Source organism: Scyliorhinus torazame, chromosome 2 (assembly GCF_047496885.1).
Source record: "Scyliorhinus torazame isolate Kashiwa2021f chromosome 2, sScyTor2.1, whole genome shotgun sequence".
NCBI lineage: Eukaryota > Metazoa > Chordata > Chondrichthyes > Carcharhiniformes > Scyliorhinidae > Scyliorhinus > Scyliorhinus torazame.
The window spans coordinates 113736303-113757465 of NC_092708.1; the positions used below are offsets into that span (position 1 = coordinate 113736303).

The window sequence follows — 21163 nt, forward strand, 5'->3', positions numbered from 1 at the left end:
TGGAGAAGTAGGCTGCAAGTGTTGGGCACACTGGATAAGTGGAGCTTGTTCAAGGAACAGCTACTGCGTGTTCTTGATAAGTACGTACCGGTCAAGCAGGGAGGAAGGTGTCGAGCGAGGGAACCGTGGTTTACCAAAGAAGTGGAATCTCTTGTTAAGAGGAAGAAGGAGGCCTATGTGAAGATGAGGTGTGAAGTTTTCAGTTGGGGCGATTGATAGTTACAAGGTAGCGAGGAAGGATCTAAAGAGAGAGCTAAGACGAGCAAGGAGGGGACATGAGAAGTATTTGGCAGGTAGGATCAAGGAAAACCCAAAAGCTTTCTATAGGTATGTCAGGAATAAAAGAATGACTAGGGTAAGAGTAGGGCCAGTCAAGGACAGGGATGGGAAATTGTGTGTGGAGTCTGAAGAGATAGGCGAGATACTAAATGAATATTTTTCGTCAGTATTCACTCTGAAAAAAGATAATGTTGTGGAGGAGAATGCTGAGACCCAGGCTATTAGAATAGTTGGCATTGAGGTACGTAGGGAAGAGGTGTTGGCAATTCTGGACAGGCTGAAAATAGATAAGTCCCCAGGGCCTGATGGGATTTATCCTAGGATTCTGTGGGAAGCCAGGGAAGAGATTGCTGGGCCTTTGGCTTTGATTTTTATGTCATCATTGGCTACAGGAATAGTGCCAGAGGACTGGAGGATAGCAAATGTGGTCCCTTTGTTCAAAAAGGGGAGTAGAGACAACCCCGACAACTATAGACCGGTGAGCCTCACGTCTATTGTGGGTAAAGTCTTGGAGGGGATTATAAGAGACAAGATTTATAATCATCTAGATAGGAATAATATGATCAGGGATAGTCGGCATGGCTTTGTGAAGGGTAGGTCATGCCTCACAAACCTTATCGAGTTCTTTGAGAAGGTGACTGAACAGGTAGACGAGGGTGGAGCAGTTGATGTGATGTATATGGATTTCAGTAAAGCGTTTGATAAGATTCCCCACGGTAGGCTATTGCAGAAAATACGGAGGCTGGGGATTGAGGGTGATTTAGAGATGTGGATCAGAAATTGGCTAGCTGAAAGACAGAGGGTGGTGGTTGATGGGAAATGTTCAGAATGGAGTTCAGTTACAAGTGGCGTACCACAAGGATCTGTTCTGGGGCCGTTGCTGTTTGTCATTTTTATCAACGACAAAGAACAAGAACAAAGAAATGTACAGCACAGGAACAGGCCCTTCGGCCCTCCAAGCCCGTGCCGACCATGCTGCCCGACTAAACTACAATCTTCTACACTTCCTGGGTCCGTATCCCTCTATTCCCATCCTATTCATGTATTTGTCAAGATGCCCCTTAAATGTCACTATCGTCCCTGCTTCCACCACCACCTCCGGTAGCGAGTTCCAGGCACCCACTACCCTCTGCGTAAAAAAACTTGCCTCGTACATCTACTCTAAACCTTGCCCCTCTCACCATAAACCTATGCCCCCTAGTGATTGACCCCTCTACCCTGGGGAAAAGCCTCTGACTATCCACTCTGTCTATGCCCCTCATAATTTTGTATACCTCTATCAGGTCTCCCCTCAACCTCCTTCGTTCTAGTGAGAACAAACCGAGTTTATTCAACCGCTCCTCATAGCTAATGCCCTCCATACCAGGCAACATTCTGGTAAATCTCTTCTGCACCCTCTCTAAAGCCTCCACATCCTTCTGGTAGTGTGGCGACCAGAATTGAACACTATACTCCAAGTGTGGCCTAACTAAGGTTCTATACAGCTGCAACATGACTTGCCAATTCTTATACTCAATGCCCCGGCCAATGAAGGCAAGCATGCCGTATGTCTTCTTGACTACCTTCTCCACCTGTGTTGCCCCTTTCAATGACCTGTGGACCTGTACTCCTAGATCTCTTTGACTTTCAATACTCTTGAGGGCTCTACCATTCACTGTATATTCCCTACCTGCATTAGACCTTCCAAAATGCATTACCTCACATTTGTCCGGATTAAACTCCATCTGCCATCTCTCCGCCCAAGTCTCCAAACAATCTAAATCCTGCTGTATCCTCCGACAGTCCTCATCGCTATCCGCAATTCCACCAACCTTTGTGTCGTCTGCAAACTTACTAATCAGACCAGTTACATTTTCCTCCAAATCATTTATATACGACCTAGAGGAGGGCGCAGAAGGGTGGGTGAGTAAATTTGCAGACGACACTAAAGTCGGTGGTGTTGTCGACAGTGCGGAAGGATGTAGCAGGTTACAGAGGGACATAGATAAGCTGCAGAGCTGGGCTGAGAGGTGGCAAATGGAGTTTAATGTAGGTCAATGAATGGAGTTTAAATTAGTGTGAGGTGATTCACTTTGGAAGGAATAACAGGAATGCGGAATATTTGGCTAATGGTAAAGTTCTTGGAAGTGTGGATGAGCAGAGGGATCTAGGTGTCCATGTACATAGATCCCTGAAAGTTGCCACCCAGGTTGATAGGGTTGTGAAGAAGGCCTATGGAGTGTTGGGCTTTATTGGTAGAGGGATTGAGTTCCGGAGTCATGAGGTCATGTTGCAGCTGTACAAAACTCTGGTACGGCCGCATTTGGAGTATTGCGTACAGTTCTGGTCACCGCATTATAGGAAGGACGTGGAAGCTTTGGAGTGGGTGCAGAGGAGATTTACCAGGATGTTGCCTGGTATGGAGGGAAGATCTTATGAGGAAAGGCTGATGGACTTGAGGTTGTTTTCGTTAGAGAGAAGAAGGTTAAGAGGAGACTTAATAGAGGCATACAAAATGATCAGGGGGTTAGATAGGGTGGACAGTGAGAGCCTTCTCCCGCGGATGGAAATGGCTAGCACGAGGGGACTGAGGGGTAATAGAAATAGGACAGAGGTAGGTTCTTTACGCAAAGAGTGGTGAGGCCGTGGAATACCCTACCTGCAACAGTAGTGAACTCGCCAACATTGAGGGCATTTAAAAGTTTATTGGATAAGCATATGGATGATAATGGCATAGTGTAGATGAGATTGCTTTTGTTTCGGTGCAACATCGTGGGCCGAAGGGCCTGTACTGCGCTGTATCGTTCTATGTTCTATTTTGGGGGCAGGAATGTGCTGGGGTTATATACAGAGAGCATAACTTGCTGTCCTATACTGTACTCAGTCGCATGCACTGTCTTGTCGAAACAAGCCTTGCTGTTTCTTTCTGGTGCCCAATTTTACTACGGCTGCTGGCTGAGCCGTTTTAACATTTTCAACTAATGGTTCCACTGCTTTCTCGTGTGTGAGGGCCGTCACTTCCGGGCTGGTCAAGTCTAAACCTAACAAATATTCTGTGCCTTTCATGGGGCATCCGGTCATGAGGGTGTGTGGGGTGTAACCTGTGGAAGTAGAAATTGTATTACGCAACAACATCAGCGTCAAAGGGAGGACTGAGTCCCAAGTGGTGTTGTTCTGCTGGACCATTTTTCTGAGGGTGGATTTTAGGGTCCGATTCATGCGCTCCACGATACCACTCGACTGTGGGTGGTATGCTATGTGAAATTTTTGGGTGATGCCAAATATGAGGATGTTCTGCATGACACGTTCCATAAAATGGGAACCGTGGTCGGATTCAATGCTGCGGGGGAGTCCGAATCTTGGCTGTGGTTTTTGTTGTGTTTGTGCGGGCTGGGAATGCTTCCACCCATTTCGTAAATGTGTCAATTACCACAAGTACATATTTATAGCCATTCCTGCAAGGGGGCAATGGTCCTATAAAATCAATCTGGAGGTTAGTCCAGGGGCCATTAACTGGTCGGGTGTGGCTGAGTTGAGCTTTTTTGGCATATCTGTCCGGATTATTCTGGGCACAGATAAGACAATTCTCTATGTAATGGTTTACATCTTCCTTTTAATTTGGCCACCAACAAAGCTGCTTGAGATGGGCTGTAGTGGGATCGATTCCCTGATGTCCATGACCGTCATGGAACAAACACATCCGTTGATTCCTGTCCTGTTCAGGAACCACATAAAGGTTGTCTTTTAACATCACACCGTCATGTGTGGTCAGTGCATTTTTGAACCTCATAGGGTGCTGGATATTTTCCTTTTACAATCTCCCTGAGATTGTTGTCCTGCTTCTGGGCCTCTACTAGATCCTCGATCTTTGCCTGTGAGACCTGAACTGCACTCACTGGTGCGCCTTCGGGGGGTGTCCAAAAATGTCCACGTCTGGAATCTGCTTTAGCCAGTGCGCCTGCTTTTACATTTCCGGGGGGGAGGAACGATGGTGAGTGCGAACTTTGATTATCCCAAAAGTCCTGTTCTGGGCTCGCTCTAAAATGTGACGGAGCAATGGGGCTGAGGGGAGGGGTTTTCCGTCTGCAGAAACAAATCCTCTTGCTTTGCACAGGGCAGAAATTCCGTGAGGCTGTTGCAGACATAGAGGCTGTCCGAGTACATGTCTGCTGGGCTGGGGCAGGAATCTGGGTGTTCCACTATATACACGATGGCCGCGAGTTCTGCTGCCTGCATGCCTAAGTGGCCTGGAAGTTTTAATGATATTTCCTCAAGGGCGCGTCCCTGCGCGTCCTCGACATAGATACCGCAACCTGTTCTGCGCTTCCCATCCAAGACTGTGGAAGATCCATCCACATAGATCTTTATGGGCTCACACGTGTCTGTGTGCTGGGGGCTCTGGGTTGAACTACCTATCTTTCTGGGGGGTGTTTTAGCGATAAAGGGGCCTGTGTTGTGGTGTGGAGAGATAATCTCACATTCATGGGGGGGGGTTCCGGGGTACTGTAAATTGTCGGCTAAATAGGTGTGCGTCCTTGTCCTTTTAACAGTGATGTCCCGTCCCTGCAAGAGAAGGGTCCATCTAGCTGCTCTAATCTGGCTTACTGTACCGTCCTTGAGTCGTCTATCCAGTAAAAGTTGGGTGGGGGTTTGTTCGGTGAGAATTGTGATGGGGTTCAGTCCGGTGATATAGGAAAAATACTGCACTACCCAAAATACTGCGAGCAGGTGCCTCGCACAGGCTGAAAATCCCTGCTCCACCGCATCTAAAATTCTGGAGGTGTAAGCTAGGGGCCTTAACTGGTCGTGCCGTTCCTGGAGGAGCACAGCCGAAAGGGTGCGGTCTGTGGTCGCTACCTCTATGGCGTAAGGGGAAAGTGGGTCTGGAATTTGTAGTGCGGGGGCTGCTATGAGTGCCTGTTTTAAAGAGTCCACAGCATCCGTATGCTGCGGAAGCCATTCCCAGGGTGCTCTTTTCTTTAGGAGCTCTGAGAGGGGTGCTGCCTTGCTGGCGAAACCGTCAATGTGGTTTCGGCAGTAGCCAACCAGTCCTAAAAACGACCGGAGGGCTGAAACGTTCTGCGGAAGGGGCAATTTAGCAATCGAGTCAATCCTTTTATGCTCGATCTCGCATTTACCATGTGTGATAATTGTTCCCAAATATATCACTTTATCTTCCAAAATCTGGGCCTTTTTGGGGTTGACTTTACAACCGATTGAGTGTAAGAGTTCCAGGAGTTCGGACATAAGCTCCATGTGCTCTTGGTGTCTGTCTGCAGCAGTAGGTCGTCTACATACTGTACCAGACATTCGGGGTGAGAAAATGTGGCTAAACCATTTGCCAGCTGTCAGTGGAAAATGGAGGGGCAGTTGTGGAAGCCTTGTGGCAGGCATGTCCACGTGTACTGCTGTGCTTTAAAGGTGAAGGCAAATTTGTACTGGCACGCCTTGGCCAATGGAATGGACCAGAATCCATTACTGACATCCAAAACCGTAAAGAATCGGGAATTGAGTCCCTGCTTGAGCATGGTCACAGGACTTGTTGCTACTGTGGGGGCTGCTGCGGGGGTGATTTTGTTGAGTTCCCGGTAATCGATGGTCAGTCGCCGTGATCCATCGGGCTTTCTCACTGGCCAAATCGGGGCATTATTAGTGGAGGCTACTGATTTAAGTACGCCCTGCTCTAATAAGCTTTCTATTACCTTTGAGATTTCTCCCTCTGCCTCTTGGGGAAATCCATACTGTTTTTGGGGTCTCGGGTCAGGTCCTGTTATTTGTACGGAGACAGTCATCCGTCCACAGTCGTGCTTGTGGGTCGCGAATGCTGCCCTGTTCTTTTGCAGAACTGCCCTAACCTGCTTGTCCGTACTAAGCGTGGTCGGGTTGAACCAAAATTCGCCTACGGCGCTAATTTTGTTTGTGTACTCTCCTATGTTGAGCGTTGCGGGGGCTCTTGCGGATTTTGCCATCTTCCAGACACACTGGTTGACTGGATCAAATGAAAGATTGTGGGAATTCATGAAATCGACTCCCAGAATGTATTCTGCTGTGTGGGGCAGATCAACTAAAACTACGGGGTGCTTGGTGGTGATGTTACCGATGTGAATGGGTACAGGGGCTGTGATGTGTCCCTGCTGTGAGTGGCCTGTAAAGCCGCCTGGGTGATAGTGGCTGTAGTGGGCCACGTGTCTTTTTGGAACATGGTGGAGGAATTTATTGTGGTGCGGGACCCTCCTGTGTCCCAGAGAAATTCGATGGGCTGTCCCCGAATTTTCGCTGCAACTACCGGTCGTCCGGACCTATCCCAAAGGGTGTCGCAGACCCAACTGGGGGAGCCCGTACACCGTCAGTCCGTTCCGGTCAAGTCCGTCTGATCTGAACGGGCGCTAACGCTATGAATGGGCTCTGTCTTATTCTTACTTAGAGTGCCCGTCTGCTGGGCTCTCTGTGGCTTTTTAGGGGCATTGCACTCTCTTGCGAAGTGTCCCAACTGTCCGCAGTTGTAACATTCCTGTGACTTGGCTGTTCTTTCCCTCATTCACCCATGCGGGGTTGTGGTGTGTTGTTTTTACTGCCTGCATATCTGCGCTGGCCTGCTTTTCCTCGGTATTCTTAACTGCGGGTTTGCTCTGTATAGATTGCTCCCAAGCGCGGGACAATCTTTTCACTACCCACTTCTCGTTATGGGCCTCCTCTGAGGGATCATAACTCGTGCAAGCTTTCTGTCCTGTTTCTGTGGCATGGGAGATAAGGGTGCGGGTCCATTTGGCCATGTTGTCTGGGGACAAATGGGCACGGACTAAGTCTCCAAAGACTGCTGCAAAGTGGATCCACAGGCGTCCAGCAAACGCTGTGGGGTGCTCGGATTTCTTTTGCCTACATTTGTTGAGGCCATCTGCGGGGTCACCCCGGTTATACCCGATCGCATCCAGGATTGCGGTATGCATTTCTGCAAGGGTGCCTCCTCCTACATTCTGTGGGTCGGGAAGGGCTGCTGCTACTGAAGGGTCTAAACTTAAAACCGTGAGCTTTACGTGCTCTCGCTCATCCAGGCCGTACATGGTCGCCTGATGCTTAATTGTGGCAAAGAAATGGTGGGGGTCTGAGGCGGGGAGGAACGGTGTGATCTTATCACACGCATCCCGTAATTGGGTCACTGTTAAGGGGGTGGAGTATAGAAATTCCGCATCGTCCGATGTGGCTGTGCGGTGGATGGTATCTGGGTTCATTGGAGCTTGAACTATCTGCTGTGTGGGGGGTTGGGGCGCTTTCCTTTTTTGTGGCTTTCCCTGCGCACATGTTCCCTGAACATATCTCTGCGCTGTTTCGTTCAATTCTTCCCAATCAGGGCCGTCTTCCTGATCTAATTTTCTCCAAAGGTTTCCTGGAAATCTTTCTGAACAGAAAGCAACGATTGCAGCTCTGCAATCTGCTTCCGGCACTTTGCGTGATCTAGCGTGCTTTGTCTTTGTTCTGTGGTGGCAGCATGGAGTGCTCTTAATGCTGCCTTGAGGTCACTACACTGTCTCTGAAATGCCTCTACCTGCTTTTCTGTTTCTTCACGTACCAGGACTGCACGTTGCGTGTCCTGATAGGTCTTTTCATATTGAGACTGGAAGCTGCTTAAGTGCGCCAGAAAGACTGGTGTGCCCTTTTGGCATCCTCCACCTCTACATCTTTCGCTGCCAATTTCCTTCTCAATTCTAAATTCTCCTTTTCTACCTCGCTTACATCGACCTTACTCATTCGATGTATGCCGTCAACTTCTTTCCGGAGCATCCTGACAACCTCCTCTGTGCCTCGCAATTGTGCCAAGCAGGACACGATTGCCATCGGCTTGCAAGCTTTCCCTAAGCTCTTTTTGTGGATCTCGCTCAGGTTCTCCCACCAAGTATGCCCTATACTCCCGGGACCTGATTCCTCGTTGTCACAGAATTCATTCCAAAGGGGCCATCTTTCCCTTTGAGATATTTCCTGATCTCTTCCTCCCAAATGGGACTTTGTCCCACTCTACTGCTGCTGGTCGCTGCAACCGCAAATTCCTCTGGGTTCATTAGGCCCTGCATTGCCATCTTTCCTATCCGAATGTTGCTCTTCAAATTTGGGACAGGGGTTTTAATCCGAATGCTGCTCTTCAAATTTGGGACAGGGGTATTAAGGCGGTGCTGTAAATACGGGTACGGCTTTCGCTACTTTCTGAAATACAAACTTCCGACAGTTTTGTCGCAACAAAAAATCTATCAGTTTTACCTTCTCGCCCTGTTAGTTACGCATGCATGCACACACTTCCAAATTATGAGTATTGATCAGAACTGCTTGAACACTTGTGGTTTTCTGTTTCCAATTGGATCTCTAATTCAAATTCTGGGTTCTCCCGGAGTGGTTTTCCACTTCTAGATCGGGTCCCGGCGGAGTCGCCAAATAATGTTGCTAACTTTGCCTTCGTTCAATTGGTCTATTTTATTACCTTTGCTCTTGAGTCGCCAGGTATCTTTATGATACCGCCACGTGGTTCAAGTCCAAGTAATGATCAATAATCCAATACACCGATTAGTAAAATTTAAATCAAAGCACATTTATTATACACAGTAATCGCTACCAGAAGCATGTGGAGGCTTTAGAGAGGGTGCAGAAGAGATTTACCAGAATGTTGCCTGGTATGGAGGGCATTAGCTGTGAGGAGCGGTTGAATAAACTCGGTTTGTTCTCACTGGAATGACGGAGGTTGAGGGGCGACCTGATAGAGGTCTACAAAATTATGAGGGGCATAGACAGAGTGGATAGTCAGAGGCTTTTCCCCAGGGTAGAGGGGTCAATTACTAGGGGGCATAGGTTTAAGGTGAGAGGGGCAAGGTTTAGAGTAGATGTACGAGGCAAGTTTTTTACGCAGAGGGTAGTGGGTGCCTGGAACTCGCTACCGGAGGAGGTGGTGGAAGCAGGGACGATAATGACATTTAAGGGGCATCTTGACAAATACATGAATAGGATGGGAATAGAGGGATACGGACCCAGGACGTGTAGAAGATTGTAGTTTAGTCGGGCAGCATGACTGGTCTTTGAATCCAGCCCCGAGTGGAAAACCTGACTAACCCAACCTTTCCTCAACCTGACCTGATCCACTACTTTAAGATGTGTCTCCTGCAGCATCACCACGTCTGCCTTCAGTCTTCTCAGATGCGCAAACACACGTGCCCTCTTTACCGGCCCATTTATCCCCCGGACATTCCAGGTGACCAGCCTAGTTGGGGGGCAAAGTGCCTGCCGTTTCCTCCCCCCCCCCCCCCCCCCCCCCCCCCCACGCCGGTCAGCCATCACCTTTCTTGGGCCCGCCTCTAGCCCATGCGCCGCACCTCCTCCAGCCCGCCCCGGGGCAGCCCCGACCCCCTCAGTGACCTTCCGTCGCACGTCAGCAGAACCCATCCCTCCCCTAGCAACACTACTCTAAATCTCAACCCAGCTAATAAACTAAGTATATACACACCCCCCACTGCGCTTCCGTGAGCTAGCTCACCCAGCTAGCTTGGTGAACCCCGCCTCTGGTGCCAAGAAGTCTCCCACCCATTGTTCCCTCGCTTAACTCCCCCCACTCCTGTAAACAAGTTCCCTCATCCAACAATCCCCAAACAAACACCCCGCAGCAAGAAAACACAAATAACAAAAGCACCACCCACCAATACCCAGACAGGCAAGTCTCCATCCCAGCAAAGTGCACAACAATATAAACACACAAGATAAAACACAAAAGGAACATTACCAACATCTACCCCGAAAAAGAACCAAAGACAAAACGGAAAATTGACCCCCCCCCCGCCTTTCCTTTTCCCCTAAACAGAGCACAAAACGATACGAGAAGGCATAGGCAATTTAACAACAAAAAGAAAAAAACAACCAAAACTCCACCAACAAACCAAGTGGGAGAAAAGAAAGAACTCCCACCAGTCCTTTTCTTTTTGCAAAGTCCAACGCCTCGTCGGGCGACTCAAAATAATGATGTTGGTCTTCATGCGTAACCCACAGACGCGCCGGGTACAGCAGACCAGACTTCACCTGCTTCTTAAAGAAAATCGCCTTGACTTGATTAAAGCCTGCCCTCTTCCTCGCCACCTCCATGCTCAGGTCCTGGTACACCTGCAGGATGCTGTTATCCCACTTGCAACTCCACGTGTGCTTGGCCCACCGCAGAATACATTCCTTGTCCAGAAACCTGTGGAATCTCACCACCATCGCTCTCGGAAGGTCCCACGCCCGCGGCTTCCTGGCAAGTGCCCAGTACGCCCTGTCCACCTCCAGCGGCCGGGGGAATGCCCCCTCACCCAGCAGCTTTTCGACCATACCAGCATCTGGTCCCTCCGGGAGCCCGACAATTCTTAGGTTCTGCCGGCAGGACCGGTTCTCCAGGTCCTCCACCTTCTCCAAGAGCCTTTTCTGCTGTTCCCGAAGCATCCCCACCTCCAGCTCCACTGCTGTTTGGTGCTCCTCTTGTTTCAGCAGCCCTTCGCCACCTTCTGAATCACCCGGTCCTGGGCGTCCAGTCTGCTCTCTAGGCGATCAATTGATACTTTGATCGGGTCCAGGCATTCCCGCTTCTGTCTGGCGTAACCATCCTGAATGGCATGCATCACTGGGTCCGTTGGTCGCTGAGCTGCCACTCCAGGGGTCCGTCCCTCAGCCATACTGTCTCCCTTTGCAGCCAACACAGCTCGCTACTTGTTTCTGCCCTTTCGCACACTTCTGATCCTTTTTTCCATAAACCAATGCGAGGAAACAGTGCCCAGCTGCCTCAACCTACAAATTAAACCGGAAAAAAGGTCCAAACGTCCAACCAGAACGGGAGCCATCAAAAGTGCGACTTACTCCTCCATAGCTGCCACCGGAAGTCGAGGCCCCTTATTTTTAATTACCCCCACTCCTGGTTTTAGATTTACCCATGAGAGGAAGCGTAATTTCTGCATCTACCCTGTACAGCCCACAGAATCTTGTGTTTCAATAAGGTCACCTCTAATTCTTCTGAACTCCAATGAGTATAGGCCCAACCTGCTCAACCTTTCTTCGAAAGGTAACTTCTTCATCTCAGGAATCAATCTAGTGAACCTTTTCTGAACTGTTGCCAATGCATGCATATTCTCCCTCGAGTAAGGAAACCAAAATTGTAACTACTCCAGATGCAGTCCTACCAATGTGGAATAAATGTGGATAAATTGCCCTTAGTGTTGGGTGGGGTTGCTGGGTTGTGGGGATAGGGTGGAGGTGTTGACCTTGGGTAGGGTGCTCTTTCCAAGAGCCGGTGCAGACTCGATGGGCCAAATGGCCTCCTTCTGCACTGTAAATTCTATGATTCTAATGTCCTGTACAGTTGGAGCAAGATTTCCCTACTTTTATGTTTCATCCCACTTTCAATAAAGGCTAACATTTCATTTATTTTCCTAATTACCTACATGCTCACCTTTTGTGATTCATGTACAAGGACACCCAGATCCCCCTCCACCACAGGATTCTGTAGTGTCTGGTTATGTAAATAAGAGTTGCGTATTGGTATTGTCACTGGATTGGTGATCCAGAGGCCCAGGATAATACTCCGGGGACCCGGGTTAGAATCCTGCCCCAGTAGTTTGTGGAAACTGAATCCAATAGATATCTAGAATTAAAAGTCTAACGGTGATCCTGAAATCATTGTCGTAAAATAAAACCCAGCTGGCAGTCCTCACTTGGTCTGGCCTACATGTGACTACAGATCCACAGCAATGTAGTTAACTCTTAAATGCCCTCTGAAGTAGCCTAGCAAACCACTGTATCAGAACCTCTACAAAGTCTAAAAGGAAAGAAACCAAACGGACCACCCGGCATCGAACTAAGCACTGGAAACGACAGCGGCAAACCCAGCTTTGTCGACCCTGCAAAGTCCTCCATAGTAACATCTGGGGGCTTGTGCCAAAATTAAGAGAGCTGTCTCACAGACTAGTCAAGCAACAGCCTGACATTGTCATACTCACGGAATCATACTTTACAGATAACGTTGCAGACACCAATATCACTATCCCTGGGTATATCCTGTACCACCGGCAGGACAGACCTGGCAGAGGGGGCGGCACAGGTGGTATATAGTCGGGAGGGTGTCCTCAACATTTACTTTGGACCCCATGAAGTCTCATGGCTTCATGTTGAACGTGGGCATGGAACCGTCCTGTTGATTGCCATGTACCGTCCACTGTCAGCTGATGAATTAGTACTCCTCCATGTTGAACACCCCTTGGAGGAAGCACTGAGGGTGGCAAGGGCAGAGAATGTACTCTGGTGGGACACTTCAGTACTATTGCCAAGAGTGACTTGGTAGTAACACTACTGAGTGAGCTGGCCGAGTCCTAAAGGACATAACTTCTAGACAGATTTACGACAGTTGGTGAGGGAACCAACGAGGGAAAAGTACACTGGACCGCACCCTCACCGACCTGCCTGCCACGGATGCATCTGTCTATGACCATATTGGTAAAAGTGATCACTGCACAGTCCTTGTGGAGACAAAGTCGCATCTTCACATTGAGGATGCCCTCCCATACTGTGTGGCACTACCATCGTGTTAAATGGGATAGAATCAGAACAGATCTAGGAACTCCAGACTTAGCATCCATGAGGGGCTGTGGGCCATCAGCAGCAGCAGAATTGTATTCAGCCACCATCTGTAACCTAATGGCGGCATATTCCCCATCCTACCCTTGCCACCATGCCACGAGACCAACCCTGGTTCAATGAAGTGAGCAGGAGGATATGCCAGGGGCAGCAGCAGGAAAAATGAGGTGTTAACCTGATGATGCTACAACACAAGACTACTTACATGCCAGACAACTTAAGAAGCAAGTGACAGACTTCCCAAAGCAATCTTACAACCAACGGATTAGATCTGAGCTCTGCAGTCCTGCCACATCCAGTTGTGAATGGTGGTGGACAATTAAACAACTCACTGAAGGAGGAGGCTCCACAAATATCCTCATCCTTGATGATGGGGGAGCCCAGCACATCATGCAAAAGATAAGGCTGAAACATTCACAATAATCTTCAGAGTGCTGAGGGGATGATCCATCTCTGTCTCCTCCGAGAGGTCCCCAGCATCACAGATGCCAGTATCCAGCCAATACGATTCACTCCATGTGATAGGAAGAAACAGCTGAAGGCACTGGATACTGCAATGGCTCTGAGCCCTGTCACTATTCCCACAATAGAATTGACGTCTTGTGCTTCAGAACTTGCCATGTCCCTAGCCAAGCTGTTCCAGTGCGGCTACAACACTGGTGTCTACCCAGCAATGTGGAAAATTGCCGTGATATGTCCTGTACACACAAAGCAGGACGAATCCTATCCGGCCAATTATCGTCCTATCGATCTCCTCTCAATCATCAGTTAAGTGATGGAAGGGGTCATAAACAGCGCTATCAAGCGGCTCTTATTTACCAATAACCTGCTCACTGACATTCAGTGTGGGTTCTGCCAGGGTCATTGAGCTCCTGACTTCATTAAAGCTTTAGTTCAAACATGGACAAAAGCACTAAACTCCAGAGGTGAGCGTGACTACCCTTGATATCAAAGCAGCATCTGATTGAATACGGCATCAAATAGCCATAGAAAACTGGAGTCAATGGGAATTGGGGGGGGGGGGGGAAACTCTCCACTGGTTGTCGCAAAGGAAGATGGCTAATCTATTTGCTGTAGGTCAGTCATCTCAGTCCTGAGGTATTACTGCAGGAGTTCCTCCGGGTAGTGTCCTAGATCCAACCATCTTTAGCTACTTCATCAACCTTCCACCATACGGTCAGATGTAAGGATGTTCACTCATGATTGCAACTCCTCAGACACTGAAGCAGTCCACGTGCAAATACAGCAAGACCTGAAAAATATCCAGGCTTGGGCTGTTAAATGGCAAGTAACATTGGTGTCACACAAGTGCCAGGCAATAACCATCATCAATAAGAGAGAATCAAACATTGACATTCAATGGCATTGCCATCACTGAATCCTCCATTTTTAACCATTGACCAGACACAACTGGAATAGCCATATAAATACTGTGGTTACAAGAGCAGGTCGGAGGCTAGGAATCCTCCAGCAAGTAACTCTCAGCCTGACTCCCCAAAGCCTTTTCACCACCTACAAGACATAAATCAGGAGTGTAATGGAATACTCCCCACTTGCCTGGATGAATGCAGCTTCAAAAGCATTTGAGAAACTTGACGCCATCAAGGACAAAGCAGCCCACTTGATTGGCACCTCGTCCACAAACATTCACTCCCTCTACCACTGACGCACAGTGGCAGCAGTGTGTACCATCTACAAGATGCACTGCAGGAACTCAGTCTCCTTCGGCAGCACCTTCCAAACCCACGACCACCACCATCTAGAAGGACGAGGGCAGTCGATACATGGGAACACCACCACTTGGATGTTCCCCTGCGAGTCACCCACCATCCTGACTTGGAAATATATTGCCATTCCTTCGCTGTTGCTGGCTCAAAATCCTGGAACTTCCGTAATAACCTGGTGGGTGTACCTGCACCACATGGACATCAGTGGTTCAAGAGGGCAGCTCACTGAGCAATTAGGGATAGCCAACGAAGCACACATCCTGTAAAATTGATTTTTTTTAAAAAATGTTGCTTTTCTTCCCATCAAAGTGGACAACCTCACATTTTCCCACGTTAAACTCCTTTTTGTCCACTTAGTCTGCAAAACCTACTATGTTCTTTTGCAGACTCTGTACCTTTCTCATGGCTTGTTTTTATATGCTTCTCTCAACTTGCTTTCCTACCTATCTTTGTATCATCAGCAAATTTGACTACAATACATTTGGTCCCTTCATCCAAATCATTAATATTGATCATAGATCGTTTAGGCCAAAGCACTGATGATCCCTATGGCACTCCACTCATTACAGTTTGCTAACCTAAAAATGACCTAAAAATTAATTTGTCAAACACAATTTTCCTTTCGCAAAACCATATTGACTACCTGATTGTATTGATTTTCTGAATACCCTACTACTTCCTCCTCAATGATGAATTTTACCATTTCACAATGGGTGGCACAGTGATTAGCACTGCTGCCTCACAGCTTCAGGACCTGGGTTCAATTCCGGCCTCGGGTGACTGTGTAGAGTTTGCACTTTCTCCTCGTGTCTGAGTGAGTTTCCTCCGGGTGCTCCGGTTTCCTCCCACTGTCCAAAAATGTGCAGGTTAGGTGGATTGGCCATGCTAAATTGCCCCTTCGTGTCCAAAGGTTAGATGGGATTACGGGTATAGGGTGGAGGTGTGGGTTTAAGTAGGGTGCTCTTTCAAGGGCTGGTGTAGACTCGATGGGCCGAATGGCCTCCTTCTGCACTGTGAATTCTATGAAGATCTATGAAGATGTTCGACTAACTGGCCTGTAGTATCTTGTTTCCTGCTTCCCTTCTTTCTTGAATAGCTGTTATATTTGTGGCTTTCCAATCTACTGGGACCTTTCCAGAATCTAAGCAAGTTTGGAAGAATACAACCAACGCACGCATTATCTCAGCAGCCACTTTCAATGTTCAACCAATTCAAATTTATCAATGTCCTCCCATCTCCTTCTTAAGTATTTTTCTGTGTTAAGAGTGCTGTATGCAAGATATATATCCACCTGAGATTGCTGATGCCAGTTGTAAATCCCTATTTGCTGTTTTGCTTAATACAGGGATGAAAAACCTCAATCTTTTGGCAGATTTCTGACATTGAAGCCTCTGAAATCGCAACTCCGCTGTCAGTGAGAGCAGGAACTGACTGCAGAGTTGATTTGTAGGAACAGCAGGTGTGGGAGAGACAGGTGCTCCAGCAGTCTCCGATTCTGCCTCACGAGCTCCTGCAATTACAGGTTCCCTTCCACCTGCTCTTGCTGCTCCTCAAGGCACAGAATCTATGTTTAGGGGATCAGCAAGGGAAGGACGGAACCTGTGGTTTGAGGAGCTGGAGCCGTTATTCTGGCCAGTCCCATGCATGACATGCGGGAGACTTGTACCGTCACCAATCGTTCAGTATCCTCTGAGGAACCATGGCGAACAACCAGAAATTGAACAGAGGAGGGATACTCTGCAAGTAATAAGGCTGGAGCAGGGGAGCCATCACTCACCAAGAGCCAGGTCAGACCGAGCTGCCATCTGCATCAACAGCTCGAGTCACTGTCAAGGAAACTGGAGGCATTAATTTGGTCCACTACTCTTCCAGTGTTCGTGTGATAAGCCATCTGTGAATTAAGCAGGTGTGGGCTTGCTGAGCAAGTCAGGTGCTGTGTCAATGTGGGGGAGATCATACTTGAGTTACAGGTCAGCTGTGCAGAATTTGCGAGGATAGGGTGTGCGATTGGTTAGGGAGGGAGTGCAGGTGTTTGTTCCCAACACTGCTCCTACTTACCTACTCGCAGAATTCTAAGCATGTCAGACTGGGCACGCACATACCTGGAAATGTGCTGCAGTGCTCACACTATGGTTAATGCAAACAGCAACCTCAGGAGACTCTCCTCACTGCTCATGTGGCCCCCATGGCTTAGCGCGCAGCCTCCGTGCCACTGCCCCACCTTTTCACCGTCACATATCTTTCCTTTCTTGGGCATCACTCGTACTTCATTAGGGTTCATAGTCTGTTCCCTCTATAATGAAATAACTGGAAAACGGTGGCCATTCCAGATCGGGTAACTTAGATTTAACGTCCAAAAATGAACCTAGCTGCATTTATGTCATGCTACTTTTACAATTCCACCCACGGGAGCATTGTGGATAGCACAATTGCTTCACAGCTCCAGGGTCTCGAGTTCGATTCCGGCTTGGGTCACTGTGTGGAGTCTGCACATCCTCCCCGTGTATGCGTGGATTTTCTCCGGGTGCTCCGGTTTCCTCCCACAGTCCAAAGATGTGCAGGTTAGGTGGATTGGCCATGATAAATTGCCCTTAGTGTCCAAAATTGCCCTTAGTGTTGGGTGGGGTTACTGGGTTATGGGGATAGGGTGGAGGTGTTGACCTTGGGTAGGGTGCTTTTTCCAAGAGCCGGTGCAGTCTCGATGGGCCGAATGGCCTCCTTCTGCACTGTAAATTCTATGTTAATCTATGTTAATCTCAAGTGGTCTAGAAGCATTTGCATTTTGCCACAAGTAACAAGTGCTATTGTTCCTCAGTATCCCACGCTGCAGTGACTTTGCTGCTTTGCGCGATAATGTGAGCATGATTCCTTGTCACAAAAAGACTTCAAACTTTCTTGCCTTCAACACCTAATTTTCAGACAATTTTGTCTTCATCCTCTCTTATCCCTGTTGATATCAGTCAACTCTGCACAGACATGGAATCAAACTTTGGACCTTCATCGGCCAAATCGTTTCCACATTCATTTTTGCCTATAAATGATATGGAGAAGCTTGTAATGACTTCAACTGTTTTTGCATTCCAGCCAAGATACTAGGAGAGTGAGGTGACTGAGTTGCTTGTTCTCTTCTATTACAGATAAATTAACTACACTATTGTAGTATAGCATTCTGAGCAAACCATAGGCTTGTTGTGATGTTCTGTGGCCAGTGTGTTTGCATGGAGTATTCGACTGATTGAATAGGCCTCCTAATGACACCAGAAAAGAATCATACATGTGTGATGTCATGATGTTACCACCAAATTACAGACCTGCTGTTGGAACAGTGCATTTAACTGACCTTAAGATTGTTGCTAATGAAGGAGATTTTAAAAACTGATATTTTTGGTTGCAAGTCTCAAGAATTTTTTTAAATCTTGATATGGTAATGTGGAACTTGAACCCAGGCAAATATGAAAGCAGTTTAACTTTTTTTTTAAATCCAAGTAAAATGCAGGTAACATGGGTATTTTATTTTACATTTAGGTAATATCCTCTTGGTTGATGGAACTGCATGTGGAGAAATAAAAATAACTGATTTTGGCTTATCAAAAATTATGGATGATGATAATTATAATGCTGTAGATGGAATGGATCTGACATCTCAAGGAGCTGGAACATACTGGTAAACCCTACAAATTATTTCAGCTGAGTGTTCATGAAATGTCATTTCATTCACAGCTTGGGGTTTCTATTTGGAAATGGCTCCTAGTAATATGATCTTTGAAATGTACTACGAGCAAATAACCCGAGCTGATAAAGTAAAGTAAAAGTAAAGTAATCTTTATTGTCACAAGTAGGCTTACATTAACACTGCATTAAGTTACTGTGAAAAGCCCCTAGTCGCCACATTCCGGCGCCTGTTCAGGTACACTGAGGGAGAATTCAGAATGTCCAAATTCCCTAACATCACGTCTTTTGGTACTTGTGGGAGGAAACCGGAGCACCCTGAGGAAACCCACGCAGACAGGTGGAGAACGTGCAGACTCCGCACAGACAGTGACCCAAGCCGGGAATCTGGGACCCTGGAGCTGATAAAATTGAAGTTGTTAATTTCTGAGAGTTTGGAAGTTTTTGTTTTCAAGCCATTTCTAGTAACACGGCATGATTTTGCTTAGAAACATTGTCAAATGGGTGGCACGGTGGCACAGTGGTTAGCACTGCTGCCTCAAGGTGCTGAGGACCCGGGTTTGATCCCGGCCCCGGGTCACTGTCCTTGTGGCGTTTGCACATTCTCCAGTCTGCATGGGTCTCATCCCCACAACCCAAAGATGTGCAGGGTAGGTGGATTGGCCATGCTAAATTGCCCCTTAATTGGCAAAAAAAGAATTGGTACTTTAAATATATATTTTTTTTAAAGCAACATTGTCAAAAAGTGCATTAAAAGATGGAGGTTTGAAAATAATTTGAGTAAGTATGGCAATATTTTCATTCATTAGAATTATACCCTGCAGTTATTACAAAATGGTTGCATAAACATTGCATCTGATGAGATGATGAGATAGATCTACCATCTGGAACTGCAACTGCATTTAAACTTATTTTTCTGGAAGATTTAATTTCCATTGAAGGATATATTCTTTTAGTTACAGTTGTCTATATGGATCTTTTTTAATGATGTTTTTCTGAAATTAATATAATTTAATAACTTTCATATAGCTCCTTTAATATAGCCCCACTACGGAGACTTAAGCACACAATCCAGATTAATATTGTATACGGCAGTCTTTCCAATGATGCATTAAGTCAAAGTTCCATCTACTACCTTGGGTGAATGTAAGATCCTATTGCATTAATCAGCTAAGGGCAGTAAAGTTCCCAAAATGTCCTGACCAATGTTTATCCCTCACCCAGCAGCACTGAAAATAAAAGGAATGCTAATAGTTGTTTGGTAATGATAATCTTTATTGTCACAAGTAGGCTTACATTAACACTGCAATGAAGTTACTGTGAAAAGCCTCTACTCGCCACACTCTGGCGCCTGTTCGAGTACACAGAGGGAGAATTCAGAATGTCCAATTCTAACAAGCACATCTTTAGGGACTTGTGGGAGGAAACCGGAGCATCCGGAAGAAACCCCCGCAGATTCCGCACAGACTGGATGAGCATAGAGAATTTTTTTGGTAAAGCTTTTCATCTTGCACTCATCAGGACCGTTCACATGAATACCGATGTCAGGGGAAATAACAAATTTATACTGTGCACGAAGATAATGCTGATGAGTTGGAAAGTTAACACTGATTGGTATAGGCATTACCATGGAGAGTACACTAGCTGATGGTTAACTGCCAAGCATTGGCTGAAATTTCAACCAAGCAGCTTGATGCAATGTCCTGGAGAATGAACAGCGAGTGGATGTCACTTATTTTGTTTAACTGAATGTGTGCACATGTTCTTTCTATCTGCAAAGAACAAGGCCCAGTGTATTAATATATATAGCATCCAGTAGAAGCAAATGAGCCACACTGCAAGCCTGACTGAGTCTTAAATTGGTTGTCAGCGTAATTCTTCGCACACTGAAGATTTAGCAAACATTGTCTAATCGTGGAATCACATCTAATGTTGAACACTTTGTTTTGAGTTTTGCAAACATGCACTGGTTGGATACTGCCTGTACTTTGCCCATTGCGAACAGCAAACATTTGGTTGCTACTATCCAGTAGCATCAGGAGTGGTATTCAGCACCAACAGAATACTGCTGTCAAGCCGAAAGGACGTTCTGCCTATCACACAAATTACTAATGTGGTATATGAATTCCAGTGCCAGTATGGTGTCTCAAGTCTCAAAGAAAGGCGGATCGTATCAAACTGCACATCTCTTCAGCTGTTTGAACAGGGTGCAGACCGTGCCCAACCAGCAAGTGCTTGTAAAAACCCAAAACACAGTGTGCAACATTAGATGTGATTCCACGATTTTACAACATTTGCTAAATAATCCACAGTCTGCTAAGAATGACACTGACGATCAATTGAAGATTGTCATTCAGGTTCAGTGTGGCAGGTTTCCGTGTACTGGAAGCTACTTACACATAGTAAACAGGGGTCTGTTCTTTGTAGACAGAAAGAACATGTGCACCTGTTTCAGTTAAACACAATAGGTGCTGGCCTTCATTGGTTCATTTCCCCCAGGCAATGCTCTGACCAATCAGAGCTGCCTGATTTAAATGTCAAACACTGCTTGGCGGGTAACAGTTTGTACCGATTGGCCTTGTATATATTTTTTACTGTTTTAATAAAAAGATATGTGAACTCACTCTCCTGTAGAGTAGTGCTCCTCCTGGCAATTTCTCCTACACTCTCCATTGAACCAGGGTAGATCCGCCAGCTTGGTGGTAGAGTGAAGGGCATATTGGGCCATTACAGATTGGGGTTGAATAAAATTCTGTTGCTGCTGATGGCCCACAGCACCTCATGACTGCCTAGTTTTGAGTTCTATCCATTCTAAATATAACCCATTTAGCACAGCGGTAATACCGCACAACCCAATGGAGAGTATCCTCAGTTTGAAAATGGGG

At 47.0% G+C, this 21163-nt stretch overlaps 1 protein-coding gene across 5 annotated transcripts in view; it reads left to right on the plus strand.

Annotated features, from left to right (window-relative positions):
* Window positions 1-21163, plus strand: part of tlk1a (tousled-like kinase 1a) — a 279213-nt gene that overhangs the window by 236173 nt on the left and 21877 nt on the right. For all 5 annotated transcript variants that reach the window (XM_072475834.1, XM_072475818.1, XM_072475826.1 and 2 more), the window contains one exon: window positions 18135-18273. In XM_072475834.1, coding sequence (XP_072331935.1) covers window positions 18135-18273 — 139 coding nt within the window. The remainder of the gene's footprint in view (window positions 1-18134; window positions 18274-21163) is intronic.